We start from the raw sequence: 18,044 nt of genomic DNA on the forward strand, positions 1-18,044 counted from the left end.
TTAAAAAAAAAACAAAAATAAAAATGTAGAGAAAACTGAACAAAAGAAAAAAGGTATTACATTGAAAGATAAAATTAACAATGTTGGTGTGGATATGCAAATTAATACCAGCAGTGAGGTTACACTTATATCAAATAATTTCTGGAAACGTATTAGAAAGTCACTTTAAGAAAGAGCAATTTACAACTTTCCCAATTTGATGGTTTGGTTATAATAGTCAGATAGATGTCAAGGTTTTGGACAGGTGTATTGTGATGGCTTAGTAATGCCTAAGCAGCCCGATCATGGCGCAGGTATCCATAGCTGTCATGTTGTCGGTTAGTATACATGCTGCAGTTTTAACAGTTAACTTTGTGTGCCTACTGCTTTGAGCATAAGCTGATGAGGTATATTTCCATATAACCAAATCCCAGCAACATCAGACATTTTACTGCAGGATGACCCCCAAAAAAACGTGATATCTCCATTATTTATTCACCGATTGCCCTTATTTTACAGGACATGGCAGAATCAACGACCGTGAGTACACCAAGACCCCAGTGGGAGCTAGGACAAAGAATACACTGTGTTAAATTTCGTTCGGACAAAACACTAAGAAACGGGGCCTAATTAGAGTGGGGGCCCGTTTTGTTGGGTCACCCTGTATTAATGAAACTATTGCAACTATAAGAAAATATGTCAATGCAAATTACAAATGTAAATTACAGAATATTAATTTATTAGAAACTTTTTTTCAAAATGCAAATTAAGAATACCTAAATCTATTTATAAGTGTTTGTAGATTAATATATATATATGGTAATTAAAAATCTTATGTCATATAATAGAAGCACAAGCCGTTTTGAGTGATATATTTTTTATTCTGCAAAAGAAAATTAATAAACAAAAAATTAGGCACAACAATCAATAAAATGGGGAGGGAGGGGTCTATGATCATCCTCGTCACTGTACCTTTGCTTGGTCTATGCTAATTGTAACTAGAGTTCTCATTCATCATCATACCATAAACACACTAGGGGTAGTCCTACTTAAGATTCCCCAATCAAATCGTTTATATATATATATATATATATATATATATATATATATATATATATATATATATATATAAATAAATGTTTAGAGGTACAGAGTTTGTATATAGTTTTAAATAAAATACTAGGCAGAAGTTTCTCGAGAGCTCTTTCGGCTATCATCTCGTCAGGAGTAAATCGATAGCAATCTAAATAAGATTGTAACGAAAATAAAGAGTTCAATTGGGGAACTTATTAAATGTGCCAACGTACGGGGACATTAATTAAATTTATTTACGTTTAAAAACAATTAAAAATACTGGCACAACGAGGGAGAAAAGAAAAAAAAAAAAAAGCGGGAGAAAAAATTCAAAGTTCCCCAAAGAGAAACAATGCGTTTGATGTTTCTTTTTGCCGGCACAAAGAAGGTTGACGCACCGCGATAGAGACGGCCTCCAAAATCTTTAAATGGTTTTTGGAGTTCGCTCTATGTAGCACCTCGAACCAATCTATTTTATATCTATCAGCACAGTACGGTTGTCAACCAAATGCTGGCCAATAGCAGAGTCCAAGGCTGCAGAAGGAGGGAGACCACCAAACCCCATCCTCCCTTGTCTGATCTTCGATGGAACATGCTATTTATTTAGATTGCTATCGATTTACTCCTGACGAGATGATAGCCGAAAGAGCTCTCGAGAAACTTCCGCCTAGTATTTTATTTAAAACTTTATATATATATATATATATATATATATATATATATATATATATATATATATATATATATATATATATATATATATACTAGCAAAAGTACCCATCATTGACTGGGTTCAAAAACAGCCTACAAAAAATGGACTCTAATTTATGAAAGTATGATAGGTTATGAAAAGGAAGGGTTGTAAAGAGATAGCTTCGAATTTGGGGGTATCAAAACCAAAGCAAAATATGATGAAAGTAAAAATAAAATAGATAAACCCCATAATTTATTACACCATACTTGTTCACACGGAAACACTTATCACAATATTCTGTGGATCTATATTAAGAAACCTTGTTAAACTTTGTGACATATTTACATTCTATGGAGGTTAGGCGTGAACGAACACCTCATAATTTTATTATACCATATTTCTTCAAACTGAAACATAATTATCAAAGTATACTTACGCAGATATATATGAAAAGTCTTTATTAAAGTTTGTGCCTATTCCCATTCTATGGAGGCCAGGCGCAAACACAGACCCCACAATTTTATTATACCATCCCTATTTAAGTTAAAACATACTTATCAAAGTATTCTTATGTACATCTATATCAAAAACACTTGTAAACGTTTTTTTTTTAATTTTTTGATTTTTTATTTCCATACTTTGTGGACCAGGCGCGTACGCAGACTCCACAATTTTAATGAATCATCATTATGCCAGATCAAATATACCCATTCCTGTGTATCGATACATCTTCTATCATTATATGTGATCAGTTTTCTATAATAGTCAACCATATAGGAGCCTATTCGTGACCAGACACACACACACACAGATGTTCAGCTTTATATTATATATATATACTAGCAGAAGTACCCATCGTTGACTGGGTTCAAAAACAGCCTACAGAAAATGGACTGTGATTGATGAAAGTATGATAGGTTATGAAAAGGAGGGGGTTGTAAAGAGATAGGTTTTGATACTCAAAAATTTTACCCTAAGCAAAATATGATGAAAGTAAAGATAATTTTCGCGAAAATATATATCAACTTTGTTTCCATTCGTAGCCAAGAGTGACCAACAAAATGATGTTTCCTTACAAAGAGAAAATGTTATACATATAATAATATAAATATACAAGAAATAAATGTTACCATAGTCAATAGAAGTTACTTTTATGGTAGAAAAGTTCATTGGTTTGTATTTTTAAGTAGTTTGTAAAACAATTTTTTTTTTTTAATTCACCGGTTTAAAAAAAAATCAAAATGGCAGCGACTTTGAAATGGAGAGCCCCATTTTCATTTTGAAGGAGGGGCACTTGAGCATTCTGTGTTAACAATTTAAGAGAGTTCTGTCAATGTAAGGAATATTTATAAACATATTTTAATGTTTTCTGTTATTTTGTGCTTGAAGAATATTCGATTATGGTATGTGTAGTTTATATAAAAATTCATTTAAGTAGTTATCACCTCAAATTTCGTTTTAATTTCGGTTCGCTGAAATTATTTCAGGTAAAGAGCATTAAAAACTATTTCAAAACAAAAAAAACACATGAACTGAACTTTTATTGACTATGGTAACATTTATTTCTTGTATATCTATTTTTTCGGGTAGTCGTTTGTTGACTTTTCTGCTAAACACTTACTAAATAATAGTGACGAAATATCAAAAAACAGAGAAACAGTTTTGAAAAATAATGAAGCTTTAGTAAAATAATTCAAAACAGCAAAATGGGATATTAAAAAAGTAAACATGCAATTACTTTAGTTTTTTAAAGCAAAGAATCGATATAAATATGAATAAGAAGAAAATGGTGCCCTTTTCAAGCAGAACAGCTTCGTTTCAGTTTTACAGTATTGAACGGTGTAGTATTGCGCCGTCGGATTCAGGGTTGTACTATTGTAATGTAAAGAACACACAGAAAAGGTTGTAATCAACTGAATTCCTTCTAGTACACTGACAAAAAAAGCTTAAACAGATATATAAATAAAAATAAAAAGGTTATGTAAATGTTTTTAAAAAGACATGTAATCACGTGAGCAGGATTTTTTCCTTTTTTTGACACGATAACCAGTAACGTTCTTATTTTTTATTATTTATCTATTCATCTATTTTCGAAAGAGTGCCACGTGCAAATGGAGAAGGAAAAAAACAGAGTTATGCAAAATTTGTGTTGAATTGTCTAACGTTCCGACTTTTTTTTGGGGGGGGGGAGCTTTCACTTTAATAAGAAGATGAATTTATGAGGTGAATTTATTCGACACAATATGATTCAACTAAAAAAAATAAATAAAAGCTAACGTAAATTAAGTTAAGGTGTTAATGTGGACCCTCGCCCCTTTTAAAAAACCTTGTTAAACTTTGTGACATATTTACATTCTATGGAGGTCAGGCGCGAACGAACACCCAATAATTTTATTATACCATATTTTTCAAACTGAAACATAATTATCAAAGTATACTTACGCAAATAGATAAAGTTTTTGCCATATTTCCATGGAGTACAGGCACGAACGCAGACCCCACAATTTTATTATACCACCCTATTTAAGCTGAAACATATTTATCAAAGTATTCTTATGTACATCTATATCAAAAACCCTTGTAAACGTTTTTTTTTTCATTTTTTATTTCCATACTTTGAGGCCCAGGCACAAACGCAGACCCCACAATTATTATGAACCACCGTTCTGCCAGATCAAACATGCCCATTCCTGATCCTCGATACATCTTCTATCATTATCTGTAATCAGTTTTTAAAAATAATCAACCATAGAGGAGCCTATTCGTGACCAGACACACATACACACACAGACGTTCAGCTTTATATATATATATATATATATATATATATATATATATATATAACTACTTCATTTACTCACATAAAATTAATATACGAAAGTATAGATTTATGCGTAAACTTTAAGTATTTACTTCAAAAGTGCTCAATACGTAGGTAGAGCTAGTTAGTAATTTATAAAATATATATGGCGATTAAGCTACACTGAATATTCTGCGTTTCATCCACTATAGGATTCGCCAGGCTTATGCGCATAAGCCTGACGAATCCTATAGTGGATGAAACGCAGAATATTCAGTGTAGCTTAATCACCATATATATTTTATAAATTACTAATATATATATATATATATATATATATATATATATATATAATGTTGTTTGTAAGCTAAGTTAGGTTAGGTGGAAAAAAATTTACAAATTTATTAATTTAGAAACATTAGGCTAGCAAACACAAAAGACTGCTGCTTGCATGGAATATTAATTGTTGGCATTCATGTTAACTCATTTAGGCTGAGACCAAAAATTAAAGCAAAGGTTGATATCACAGAAAACTGTTAACCTTAAATTAGGCCAAACGATTTTTGTTACTTTTTATTATTTTTTTTTTATTTACAAAAATGGAAAAGGTAAACCTCATTTTTTATTTAATGTAAATGTAAATGTAATGTACTTCTTCGACGAAAGAATTAGACATCTTACACCTCAATGAACCAGACTACCTTCTATACTATCCATCCAGTGTGAGTGCTTTTGCAAGATCAAGTTAAAACTTCAAGATACACCTGCTTTAAAAACCATTTGGTATGTATTAATGCTTGTGGCTATGATTCTGTTGGATACTATGAGCTATCTGATTGAACACTATTTTTTTGTTAAGTAGATAGATTTGTTTTGTTTAACCAGCATTGTTTGTGATTTTTTTGACTTTCATTTTTGTTTTGTTTGATTTTGTATTCAATAGTTTAAAGGCGTTCAAATTCTTTTCAGATTTCAAATAATCACCAAACAGGTCTTTTTTTTTTCAACTATTAACAATAAATTAAAAAGGCCAACATTTTTACAAACAAAAACAGTGTATTCCAACAGAATTGATTTTTCAAATAAATAATGGTTTTAATAGATTATTTTACACTTCGTTTTATTTTAAGCTATTGCAATTATGCTATAACAATTTTATGTACGGCATAATCACATTGATACACCGATTTCTGTTAGATCACTAAAGTTAAGCAATGTTGAAACTGGTCAGTACTAAAATGAGTAACCATTTGGGAATTCCAGGTGCTGTTTATGCTCTCTACTTATGTTGACGTTGTTTCCAGTCGTCTAACATTTCTCTTTGGCACTGAACTCAAGCTGTGCCAATTCAGGAGATTTTGATTGAGATTGCACAACTCTAGCTTCACAATTACACGTGGAGCTACCTTTACAGGGGGCATCCATTATCTCTTGGAACTGAAGAGAGACATCATATACAATTAATTGTAAAAATAAGAGGAGGGTTTCTATTTAATTCTGACCACTAAATGGGGCAGGAGTTTTGTAGCGGACCAGGGTATAATACCCTAGCTCGCCACAAGAAAATAATGAAACGAATGGAATTGAAGGAAACAAAGACTCAATTGATGGATAAGATAAACGTCGTTTATTTGCTGTTGAAAGAATGAACGTTTTAGTTATAACATGTGTTCATGTCCGCGTGTGTGTAAGCAATGTTTGTTGCGGGGTTGGTGTTGTAGAAGAATAGGAAACGTGTTTTCATCTCACTATCGTTTGTTCGCGCGTGGGAAGAGAAATGAGTGTTGTAGTGGAAATGAGAATGATAGTCCAGCGTGTAGACAAAGAAGAGGATAGAGAGTTGACATCAGTTAGCAGTCAGCTACGCAAAGGTGTTCTCAGGGACCAGTAGTAGATAGAGAGAGAAAGAGTGTGAATGTGTACATACGGTCTGTTAGCTTGTGCCCCATACATAGTCGCAGGGGTGTTGACGCGCGCGAGCGTGCACCTCCCGAAAGGGAGGTGGCTGGTTAGCCCAACCTCTCTGGTCGAGAGTTGGTCCTAAAAGGGTTAGAAACAGCTTGTCTCTTTGTTTTATACTCGTTTCCGGTGGTGTTTTGCGCATGTGTATATTTCCCCAGAAAGCGGAAGTACGTCGTCCATGTGTGCGTTCGTGTGCGAGTACATGTGTGTGCGTTAGCATGTGTGTATACACACGTGAATGTGAGTGTATGTACGCGAACGTGAATATGTGTACGTGTGTGGACATGGGCGCGTATGTTTGTGTGCGCGTATGTATATGACATAGCTTGAAATGTGAATGTGTGTTTTGTGTGAGGCTTGAAAAAGGCTCGTACAGTTTCTATAATCTGGCTTTAGATTTCATCATGATTACAAACAAATAAAAAAGATAAGGCAGATATTACTTTCTTATAATCGAGAGTTTAAAGACTGAAAAATTACTTTAAAGTTTCTGGCCATTGTCAGTGACACATATTTTTCTGAAAAACAATAAAACTTTTAATGCATCTTTAACACAACTAGGCTGTATTCAAAATTCAATTACATCGAGAGCATTGCCAGGGCCGCTGCGAGGAAGGTGGGCTCTCTCTACCGTGCTAGAAAACTACTAATACCTGAAAGTATCCTGTACCTCTACAAGGCCACCGTTCGCCCATGTATGGAGTATTGCTGTCACATTTGGGCTGGTGCATCTGCTGCTAGTCTCTTGCTCCTAGACAAGGTTCAAAAGAGAGTCACCAATCTGATAGGCCCTGAACTGGCATCTAAGCTTCAGCCTCTGTCCCATCGACGAAATGTTGCATCCCTCTGCCTGTTCTACAAGTATTTTAATGGTGAATGCTCTAGCGAATTGCAGACTCTTGTGCCCCCATGACGTAGACACCCTCGACAAACCCGACAGGCAACTAAATCCCACCCCCACACAGTAGAGATCCCTAGATGTAAAAGATCTTTCTACTCCAGTAGTTTCTTCCCCAGAACCGCTAGACTCTGGAATTCCATTCCAGGTTCCTGCTTCCCCAACTGTACTGACATGCAGAAATTCAAGTGTAACATGAACTGACATCTTGTTGCCCAAATCCCCACATAGTACCCCAGTAGTTGTTGCCACTGATAGTAGCCCCCTACACCAAATGGCAATGTGCCTTGTTTGGGGTGAAAATGTAATTTTTAAAAAAAAGTCAATTTTATTTTATTTATGAGCAGAGAAAAGAGTTTGAAGGCATGTTATTTGAGTTTGTATTAACTTGTAAGATATATAAATTGATTGCTTTCACAAACGTCTTCGTTTTGAAATTTTCTATTTGTTTCTTATATAACCGTCGGTATTAATATTGCTTAATCTTGTAAGATGAGAAGTATCTTCAGTTGTTACATAGGAAATTAATATTATGTTACTCTGAGAATCCAACTGACTTAATATTGTCAAGAGGGATATAGCATACACATGTTTTAGAAAAATAAATTTCCATTATAACTGTACACCAAAATCATTAAGTCTTAGTAAGCATTTTAAGTTGAGGCTAGATTTTAACAAAATGTTAACTTTTGCAACAAACTGGATCTGTGTCAACAGTATTTTGTAACCAAAGTATGCAGACATTTAAACCATAGATTTATATTTAGAACAAATATAATGAAATAAAGTAGATGTGAAATTTCTTTTGTGACACATAATACAATAAATTGTAAAGCTCAAATGTCCATCACATTGTTTACTCTCTCAAGGTTTTCTTGATTTCATATATACATATATTTATATACTTTTCCATTGAACGTGTGAATTAGCTAATTCATTTACATTATATAATGAACAGCCGATACCTTTGTTGTACTTTAAAAATGGAGATTTTTTTTTTCCTTTTGCCACAATTTTCAGATTAATGATATCAAATTTAGTTCAATGGTAAATGTTGTATCTTACACGAACAGTTAATAAAATTAATATGCTTGAACACAAGGATGGAAAGTACACTACATATCTTTTTATTCTCGCTCTCATATAATACAGCATAAAATAAAAAATAAATAAATACAAATACAACATAGTTATTGAGATTTCTCGTCCCAGTTTCAATATTAATGATGTCAAATTTGGTCCAATCGTAAATGTTGTATCCTACGGGAACACAGGGTTAAGAAACAAACTATATGTCTTTTTGTTCTTGCTCTCACATAGCACAAGATAACAAAAATAAAAATACAATGTAGTTATAACCCTTTCAGCTTCTCAAATTTAGTTCAATCTTAAATATTGTTTTATACTCGAATACAAACTTGTCATGGGGTCTGTTATCACTCTACAACAGTAAACAGTGCATATAAACTAATAATAGGCACCACAATCATATCTGAACCAGATATACTAATTTGTAAATCGATATAACATGTTTTGCTGAAGACAATAACAAGACTTGAATATTAAATATTGAAACACATAATTAAAGGTTTTTTTTTTTTTTACATAGGCATCACCACTTATCAAGGCCCAAAGGCCACTTGAGAATAAGGGTTAAAGAGTGTATAGTAGTCAATTGGACAGTATAGTAATCATTAGTAATGAGAATTCGGTAAATTTGTTAACTTAAGTGGAACGGCTCATCAAGAACTTGTTTACATTGGACTTGAAGACATTATAGTCAGCTGGAAAGCAGGAAAACGGAAGACAGTTCCACAGGCGTGCAGTTCTAAGAAAGAAGCTTTGTTCATAGAATCTACATTTAGGTTTAGGCACAGATAAAGAGTAAAGCAAATTGTTGATAGTGTTTTCAGCTCAACAAGTGTTTCTTGTGAAAGTTTGGCGAGTGGGTATGGATTGAAGCTCAGTCAGATGTCTATTTGTAATATTCAACTTATTTTACTAATTTATTATAAGAAAATATAAATCCAACAATGCTTCCATTAACCTTTAGGAAGATTAAATAGCTTTTTTTTATAAGGAAGCTACACAAACTAAATTGTTTTCTTTATTAATTTAATAAAATAAGAAATTAAAAAAAAAGCTTTTCTTCTTTATTAATTCATATTTGTATCACTCTTTTACATATTCTTGTCTTAAGAATTTAAATGAAAATCTTTCTGGAAAATATGGTAAGTAAATAATGTCTATGTAAATATTAACTTGTATAAATACATGTTTTTAAGGAATGGTGACATCTATGAAGGCGGTTGGGTACAAGGTCAACGACATGGTCATGGATATCTTAAAACTTCAGATGGAACTTTTTATAAGGTTTGTGTTCTTTTTGTCTTTCTAACATATGTTGGGATTTTTACCCGTTCAAATATAAGATAAAATTTTTGGTTCACTGTTTAAGGCTCACAGAACAAGTGATGATGCAAAAAAGAAGAAATAATGATGTAGTTATATCAAATTTTATATAACTTAAAGAGAAAAGAAGGATGAAAAGAAGAAAAGGTTGTTGCAAAAAAAGATGGTATTTTATGGATTTTGCTTTTAAGTTTTGTCCTGTTAACAGTTTTCATTGTTCCATGTAGTTTTGGTGGATGAGATATGTGAATTTGAAAGACTCCTAATATGAAATTTCAGGGTAAGCCGTATGCACCTTAACAGAGATAGTAGTCCTGGTTCTGCTTATGTCGGTGATAGGAAGAGGAAGAGATTGAAGGTTTGAAAAATGCATTCGTGCAGGGTGTAGCAGAGGTTTTAAATACTGGCCTATGAATGATTGTGTAGCAGAAACAAATAGAACACTTTTCTTGTGCGTCAGGGCCTCCCCTGACTGTGCGATATGGCACATACTGACCAATCAGAGGCATAGCACAGGGACCTTCCTTACCCCCTAAGGAACTCTAACTGCTTCTGTTCCGGACGAGAAAAACTCCTCCTTTTTTTTCCAGCCAGATGCCAAAGAGAGCGAACCTGTTTCCTCACTCTCCCTCTCTGCCTACACCGGTATCGACGATTCCCACTTGGGAATAACTACCGGACAAAGGCAGAAAGTTTTATCCAAGTTGTATCTTTTGGGCATCTTACCCTGACTCGCTTCAATAAACCTTTTCCTTGTTAAGTTTTACAAAGTTGTTTGTTTGTTTATTCAGTAGCTTGTGTCAAATTATTTATTTTATTAGGGAGTGCCCGAAAAACACTAACTCAACTCCCTAAAATTGTTTTTCATCCATTATTCCGTAATAATAATTTCCCATATATGAACATATTTCATTCTATAATTATTTGAATACATAATTTTTCTACTATTTATCATATGAAATTTTTATTAGGTTGGTGCAAAAATAATGCCGTTTTTTGACATGAAGTTGAACATTAAAAAACGATATTATTTTTGTGTGAACCTAATATTTGCGCTTTTATGATTTGCAAGTTTTTATTATTTTCTGGTGAATACATTATAATGGACAGTTTCTTTTGAAGGTTTCTGATAAACATGTTTTGAAGAAAGTGTACATTAAATGTTTATACTGATTCACTTTCAAAATATATGTTAAAAACTGTAAATAAATGATTACTAACAACGTTGATTCATCACATCTTTTTCTTCCATCTGGCATATAATTATCCCAAAACAAATAAAAAAAATAATAATGCCTAATAGACTCTTCCCTTGGTCAACGGATGTAACACTCTGCTGATTAGTTATGGCATCCATCAACTCTTACAATAACACTATCATCAGATCATCCCTGTGCTCCAATGATATCACCAAGTTAACAAAACTTCTGAACAACCTCCAAATATACTTTTTCCACATCTAAGTACCCATCCATCTCCACTTCTTGCATGTAAACTGGTCATCATCACTCAACCTCTCTCCTCTGATCTTGATCACGTTGTACAATGGGGAAAGGAGTGGCTGGTTACTTTTAATGCATCTAAAACCAAGCTTCTATCTTTACATCATCAACGTTCTGATCCCCATCTGGCATCAATTAAAATGAATGGCTCTCATCTTGGGGAGGCCTCAAGTTTTGACAGGCTTCTGGGCTTGACCTTTACTCCTGATCTTAAATGGAATACATACATCAAATCTGTTGCCAAGGCCGCTGGAAAAATTGTCAGATCCTTCTATCTATCCAGTAGATATCTCACTGCTGATGCAATTCTCTATCTATATAAGAGCCAGATACGTCCAAGGATGGAATACTGTTGCCACATCTGGGCAGGAACTGCTAGAAAAGACTTTTCCTGCCTTGATAGGGTTCAAAATAGACTTCATGGCCTGGTGGGAGATGTCCTTTTCTCTTCGCTGCAACCTCTATCTCACAGAAGAGATGTTGCGAGTTTGTCTCTGCTTTATCGTTATTTCCATGGAAAGTGTTCGTCTGAGCTTCAATCTATGGTCCCCCCTCGCCAAACTTTCACAAGAAACACTCGACTAGCTGAAAACACTATCAATAATTCCCCCCACTCTTTATCTGTGCCTAAACCTAAACGTAAATTCCATGAACAAAGCTTCTTTCTTAGAACTGCACGCCTGTGGAATTGTCTTCCGTTTTCCTGCTTCCCAGCTGTCTATAATATGGTTGTCTTCAAGTCCAACGTGAACAAGTTTCTGATGAGCCGTTCCACTTAAGTTAACAAATTTACCGAACTTCCATTACTATCGATTACTATATTGTCCTTTTGACTACTGTACACTCTTTAACCCTTATCCTTGAGTGGCCTATCGGCCTTGATAAGTGTTGGCGCCTATGTAAAAAAAAAAAAAAAAAAAACCTACCAGTAAGTTCACTGCACTTCTTGTGTACCTAATACTTACAAGTACCACAAAATATTGAATTGCACTCGACTCCCTTTCCACAAACTGAGCAGAGGAACTTTCCTTTTTCTGGTGCTTTACTACACTACAACTACTAGTCATCACTTTGGGCTTGATAAAATTCACTCTTTTACTGTTCATAGAATTCCTCCATGTCTTAACCTTAACAAGTAGATTTTCTATTGTATCACATACAAGAAGTAAATCATCAGTATACAGTGTCTCTTCCAGACAAGCCGTACACAACTCTCTTGTCAATGATTATAAGACACAGACAAAAGCATGTAGTACAGAACCCTAATATACTACTACTTAGCATTAAAGCCACTAAAATTGTGCTGTTAATTCTAACATGATTTGGAACATTTCTGTTCATTGTTTGAACAACCTTCACTGACCACTCGGTTGCCTCTAGTTTATGCAAAGCCCACCAGACAATATCTCTTGACTCTGTGTTAAAAAGCTTTCCATCAACTTTAAACTTCTGTAATTACGTTTGTTTAGAGATCTCTATTTACCCTTGTAACAATTCACAATTGTACTAAGTTCTCAGTCATTTAAGATAATCTCTTGTTTTATGATCATATTTGTCAAGTCTGTGAGCATATTAGTGCCTGTTTCACTCACAGCCTTTAACATTTCTACAACATAGCCTTAGAGTCCTCCATCTTATACACAGTTTCCTGTACCATTTCTTTCTCCATTCTTATAGTTGGATCAGCTACTGCTTTTGCAACTTTTGATTTTTTTTCAGTTGCATGAAAGCAATCTCATAGTAGCATTTTGAAGTATCTTGACGCATGCAAAAAATCAGATCCCGATCTGCAGGAATGGACTGCCTTGATATGGGATGCAGTGAACTTACTTGATGCTTGCTCAACATACTCCAGGTGAATGCTGTTACAGCTGCAGATTTCTTGTCCTGTTCATTTGTTACTTGTATTCCATTGTCATCACGAATGCATTTCTCTCCAACAATATCCATAATTATATTTGTCATCTGTTTAGCTATTCTGAATACTTCATTTTTTTTTTGTCACCCTCTGTAGTATGACCGGAAACCTGGCTTGCTTACCTTCTTTCTTGGCTTTAAATCTTGCTCCTCTTGCTATCCTTAAGACATTTTTTGTGAAGAACTATAACTTATTTTCTCCTCCCATATCAGAAACAGCCTTTCCTGAATCTCTCTTTGATATTCTTATGTATTGGTTCATGACAATTGAACAAATATTACACTGCACCCCGTCACCCTCAAGAAGTAACTATTGCCTAAGAGAATGGCCTCATGATGACAGGACAGATACTACTTGATATTACAAGTCCAACAGGTTTTTTATTTATAGTTGTCTCCGACAACGTGTACAAAAATAGAATGGAATACATGACATTAGTATTGAAATGCATGGGTGAAATAGTAGTTTCAAATTACATGCAAAGTATTCACACACACACACACACACACACACACACACACACATTTAATGATGCTGGGTTAAACAGAGCTAAGAGGGGAAAGATAACAAAACACCAAGGTCATTTATGTATGACATGAAAGAAACTGGAATTTTAGGAAGATCTCTATCATCCCAGTAATTATAGAAGCAACTGGACTCATGAAAAAGAATTTCAAAAACTACCTGGCAAATATACATGGTGAACCAAGTGCAAGAGAGATTCAAACAATTGTACTTGAAGGGAGATTAGAATCTTAAAAAAACTCTCAGTTGAAATATATGAGATAGCAAGGAATGACTGACATCCGGTAGAATGCCCCATCTTCAGCTTAAATTGATAAAAAAAATGTTCTATAGTTTTTTTGTTTTTTTTTAATCGTCAGAAAATTAAGTTCAGGTATGACAAACTATTTTCAGCCAATCCACAAGAATATTATTTTCCTATAAATGACATCAATTCTGTTTTCGTTTAAAAGAATTTATTTACAGTGTTATCTGTAGATTTCCTTTAAATAAATATGATTTTACTATTTGTAGGGTCAGTGGGCAAATGATGTAATGAGTGGTATGGGTTACATGACGCATTCCTCGGGAATTATCTATGATGGTTACTGGATAAATGGCTTGCCTCAAATATTGGCCACTAAACTAGCTTTTATGCCAAACCAAGAAGCTCTGTATATTGATAAAGGACAATCATTCAAAATTGAGGTACAGTGCCATAACGATGACAAAGTACTAATTCAAGGTAAATATAAAAATTTGTATATAAATGGATGTTACTGACCCATTCAGGTAGCTATTGTTGTTTTAAACCAGGGGTTCTCAACCGAGGTCCACATGGACCCTAGGAGTCCATGGAATATTTCTGGAGGTCCACAGCCAAAACATAAAACTTATTATCATTATCATAATTATTATAGTTGTTGTAGGATACTTTATTTGCATTAAATTAGTTTTCATTTAAAACTTTCTTTGATTATTAAGACCTCAAAATTTATATGAGTCTAAAATAGAAGATTGTCTTATGACCAATAGTTATGAAGGGGTCCACCAAGATAAAAAGAAGGGAAAAGGGGACCATGAGTAAAAAAAGGTTGAGAACCACTGTTTTAAACTAACACAGTCATGAACTGATACAAACAATATTACGCAATTGAAATACTAGAATAAGAAATAGTTAATGAGATGAATTACTAACACAATGTTTTATAAATATATAAATAACATTTAGATAAGATATACAATCTTCTGTTAAATATAAAAAAGAAATTGTTTCAAAAGATAAAGTTACAAAAATACAAGGACTCTAAAGATCTAAATTTAGATATTCCAAATATATGGTTTAATGATAGATATTAAGCATATAAAAACAATCTTACTATAGTGCACATGAGGACAAACATTTATTAAAATAATTAATTGGCTAATACTTTTAGGATGATATTTAACAGTCTTCATAAAACATACTCAACTGTGCCCTGTTGTGCTTTATTAGCCTTGTCACGGACTGGCTAGCTCAACCTAACCCTTGGATCACTGCCAGGAACTTCAAATACTGCTATTTAGCCTCCCCAGTTTATGGATCTCATAACCCATAACCTCAATCATGTTTGGCGAGTGTGCACCTGGAAAATCAACCAGTTCAGACTTCTATTCTGGGATATTTCTAGTTTTGTAAAATTTACCACAGACACACATTTGTCAACTACGTGAGGTATGTCTCCTGGTTTTCCATAAGATCTGTTAATCTTTTCCAGATTGTTCTCACATGCCTTTTTAAGAACTCAGGTGACAGGTCATCTCCCTTTCAGTACAGACCAACAAGTTTCCTGTGTGCCATGAGTAAGTTGCTGGAATCCATATTAAATAAAGAAGTAGTCAACCATCTCAGCAGAAATAACCTTCTTAGTAACATGCAATATGGTTTACGTTCTGCTAGATCTACAGCAGATGTGCTAACGGTTATATCTTATAGGATTAGTGAATCTCTCAATAAAGGCTTCCTTTCTAGGGCAATTGCTCTTGACATATCAAAGGCCTTCGATAAGGTATGGCATAAAGGCCTACTTCACAAGATTTCCAGCTACAGTATAACTGGAAATGTTTTCTCAATTATTATACCATTTCTCTCTGATAGGCTCATAAGAGTAGTGGTTGATGGGCAGAAATCAGAAGCCCACAGTATTAATGCTGGTGTCCCTCAAGGGTCCATCCTGGGCCCAACTCTCTTCCTGATCTACATCAATGATCTCCCAAAACACATACTTAAGTCATTCGTTGACATCTATGCTGATGACACAACCATCTATGGCAACACATCAAAGGCTGTAAATGACAAAGTTCTCTTTGATTCTCTCTACTCTGATTTTGTGCGTGTGGTATAATGGGGAAGAGGTGGCTGATTACTTTTAATGCATCTAAAACCAAGCTTCTATCTTTACGTCATCAATGCTCTGATCCCCATCTGGCATCAATTGAAATGGATGGCTCTTGTCTTGGGGAGGCTCCATGTTTTGACAAGCTTCTGGGATTGACCTTTACTCCTGATCTGAAATGAAACACATACATCAAATCTGTTGCCAAGGTCGCTGAAAAATGGTGGGATCCTTCTACCACTCCAGTAGATATCTCACTGCTGATGCAATTCTCTATCTGTATAAAAGCCAAGTACGTCCAAGGATGGAGTACTGCTGCCACATCTGGGCAGAAGCTGCTAAAAACAGCCTATCCTGCCTTGACAGAGTGCAAAATTGACTTTGTAGCCTAGTAGGGGATGCCCTTTTCTCTTCCCTGCAACCTCTCTCTCTCACAGAAGAGACGTTGCAAGCCTGTCTTTGTTTTATCGTTATTTCCATGGCAAGAACTCATCTGAGCTCTAGTCTCTGGTCCCCCTCGCCAATCTTTCACGAAAAACACCCGTCTAGCTGAAACCACTGTCAATAATTTTCCCCACTCTTTTTCTGTGCCTAAATCCAAATGTAGATTTCATGAACAAATCTTCTTTCTTAGGCGTGCACACCTGTGGAACTCTCTTCCATTTGCCTATTTCCCACCTGACCACAACTTGGATGTCTTCAAGTCCAAGATAAACAAATTCCTAACAAACCGTCCCTTTAAGTAATCCACTTTATAAAATCTCCATTACTAACGATTACTATGATATAATCTCATTGATTACTGTACACGCAATAACCCTTATCCCCGAGTGACTTCTGGGCCTTGATAACTGGTGACTTCCATGTAAAAAAAAAAAAAAAAGATGGTTCCAAGTAGGATACTGGGAGCCTTCCCAACTCTAAAATAAAATTTAATGGAAATCGTTCCAGACAAAACACAAAGCCACTTGATGAATATGTTAATATGTCAGTTAACCTTCATATCGCCGCTCGCATATCCACAACTGAGTATATTACAATGTTCATTTCAATAATTTTCAAAAAGAAAAAGTAGGTTTTTAATATCAATGCCAGAGCAAGAAAATAACTCAACCTTATAGATATATAGATGCCTAACTTTATATAGAGATAAAAATTTGAATTAAATTTTGTGACTCTTTTCAGATTTCCCACATATTATAATCTCCTTATTCTTTTTTTCTAATTCAGAAGAAGGAAGAAGGATTCAACTTATAGCTGGTATGCAATATTACCCCGACACCACAGATAGTGCAAAAGATTTAGAAAAAAAATTAATTCAAACTCCCTAGTAAGAATATTTTTTTCCTTTTTTGATCTTATAATGTTTCAAGTATTTCAAAACAAATTGATTGTAATAGAATGAACAAACCAAGTATTTGTCTTTGTTTTTTAAATTTTTTTGATATTTAGAAAAAAGATATTAAAATCTATTGAAGACCGCAATAGAGAATTGTGATATGCTACACAAAATTATTGAACACATTGTATTTTAAAGGTACATTTTCATTTTTTTAGAAATAAATAATGTGTAACGCTATCGCTTGAGTGGAACCCCAGTGGCCCTTCAGTGTGGCCAGTCCTGAGAAATTCAGCCTTCAGGCCAAGCTTATTGCTATTATACCTGCAGACCCTAATTAATATTAGCAATAGGCCAACTAGTAATTATGAGGGCTAGTGTGTGTCTTTGGATAATAAAATTATGCAATATCCATGAAAAAATGACTAATAATAATTGTTTGGTTAAAGATATTTCTGGACATGGAGGAGAGGTCGCTTTAGGAATTCAATTGATGTGTCTGTTTGAGAATTATGTAATGGAATTGAACACCAACCAAAATGACAAATAATGGTTGTTTAGTTTAAAGATTTAATTCTGCACAAAAA

General features: G+C 34.2%; 1 protein-coding gene across 5 annotated transcripts in view; it reads left to right on the forward strand.

Moving 5' to 3' along the window:
- LOC145299849 (uncharacterized) overlaps positions 1–18,044 on the forward strand; it is a 102,779-nt gene that overhangs the window by 49,688 nt on the left and 35,047 nt on the right. For all 5 annotated transcript variants that reach the window (XM_080144449.1, XM_080144442.1, XM_080144465.1 and 2 more), the window contains 3 exons: positions 9,693–9,780; positions 14,278–14,488; positions 17,349–17,448. In XM_080144449.1, the coding sequence (XP_080000575.1) occupies positions 9,693–9,780; positions 14,278–14,488; positions 17,349–17,448 (399 nt within the window). The remainder of the gene's footprint in view (positions 1–9,692; positions 9,781–14,277; positions 14,489–17,348; positions 17,449–18,044) is intronic.

This window comes from Euprymna scolopes, chromosome 1 (genome assembly GCF_053919585.1).
Source record: "Euprymna scolopes isolate OS-2025 chromosome 1, ASM5391958v1, whole genome shotgun sequence".
NCBI classification, from domain to species: domain Eukaryota; kingdom Metazoa; phylum Mollusca; class Cephalopoda; order Sepiida; family Sepiolidae; genus Euprymna; species Euprymna scolopes.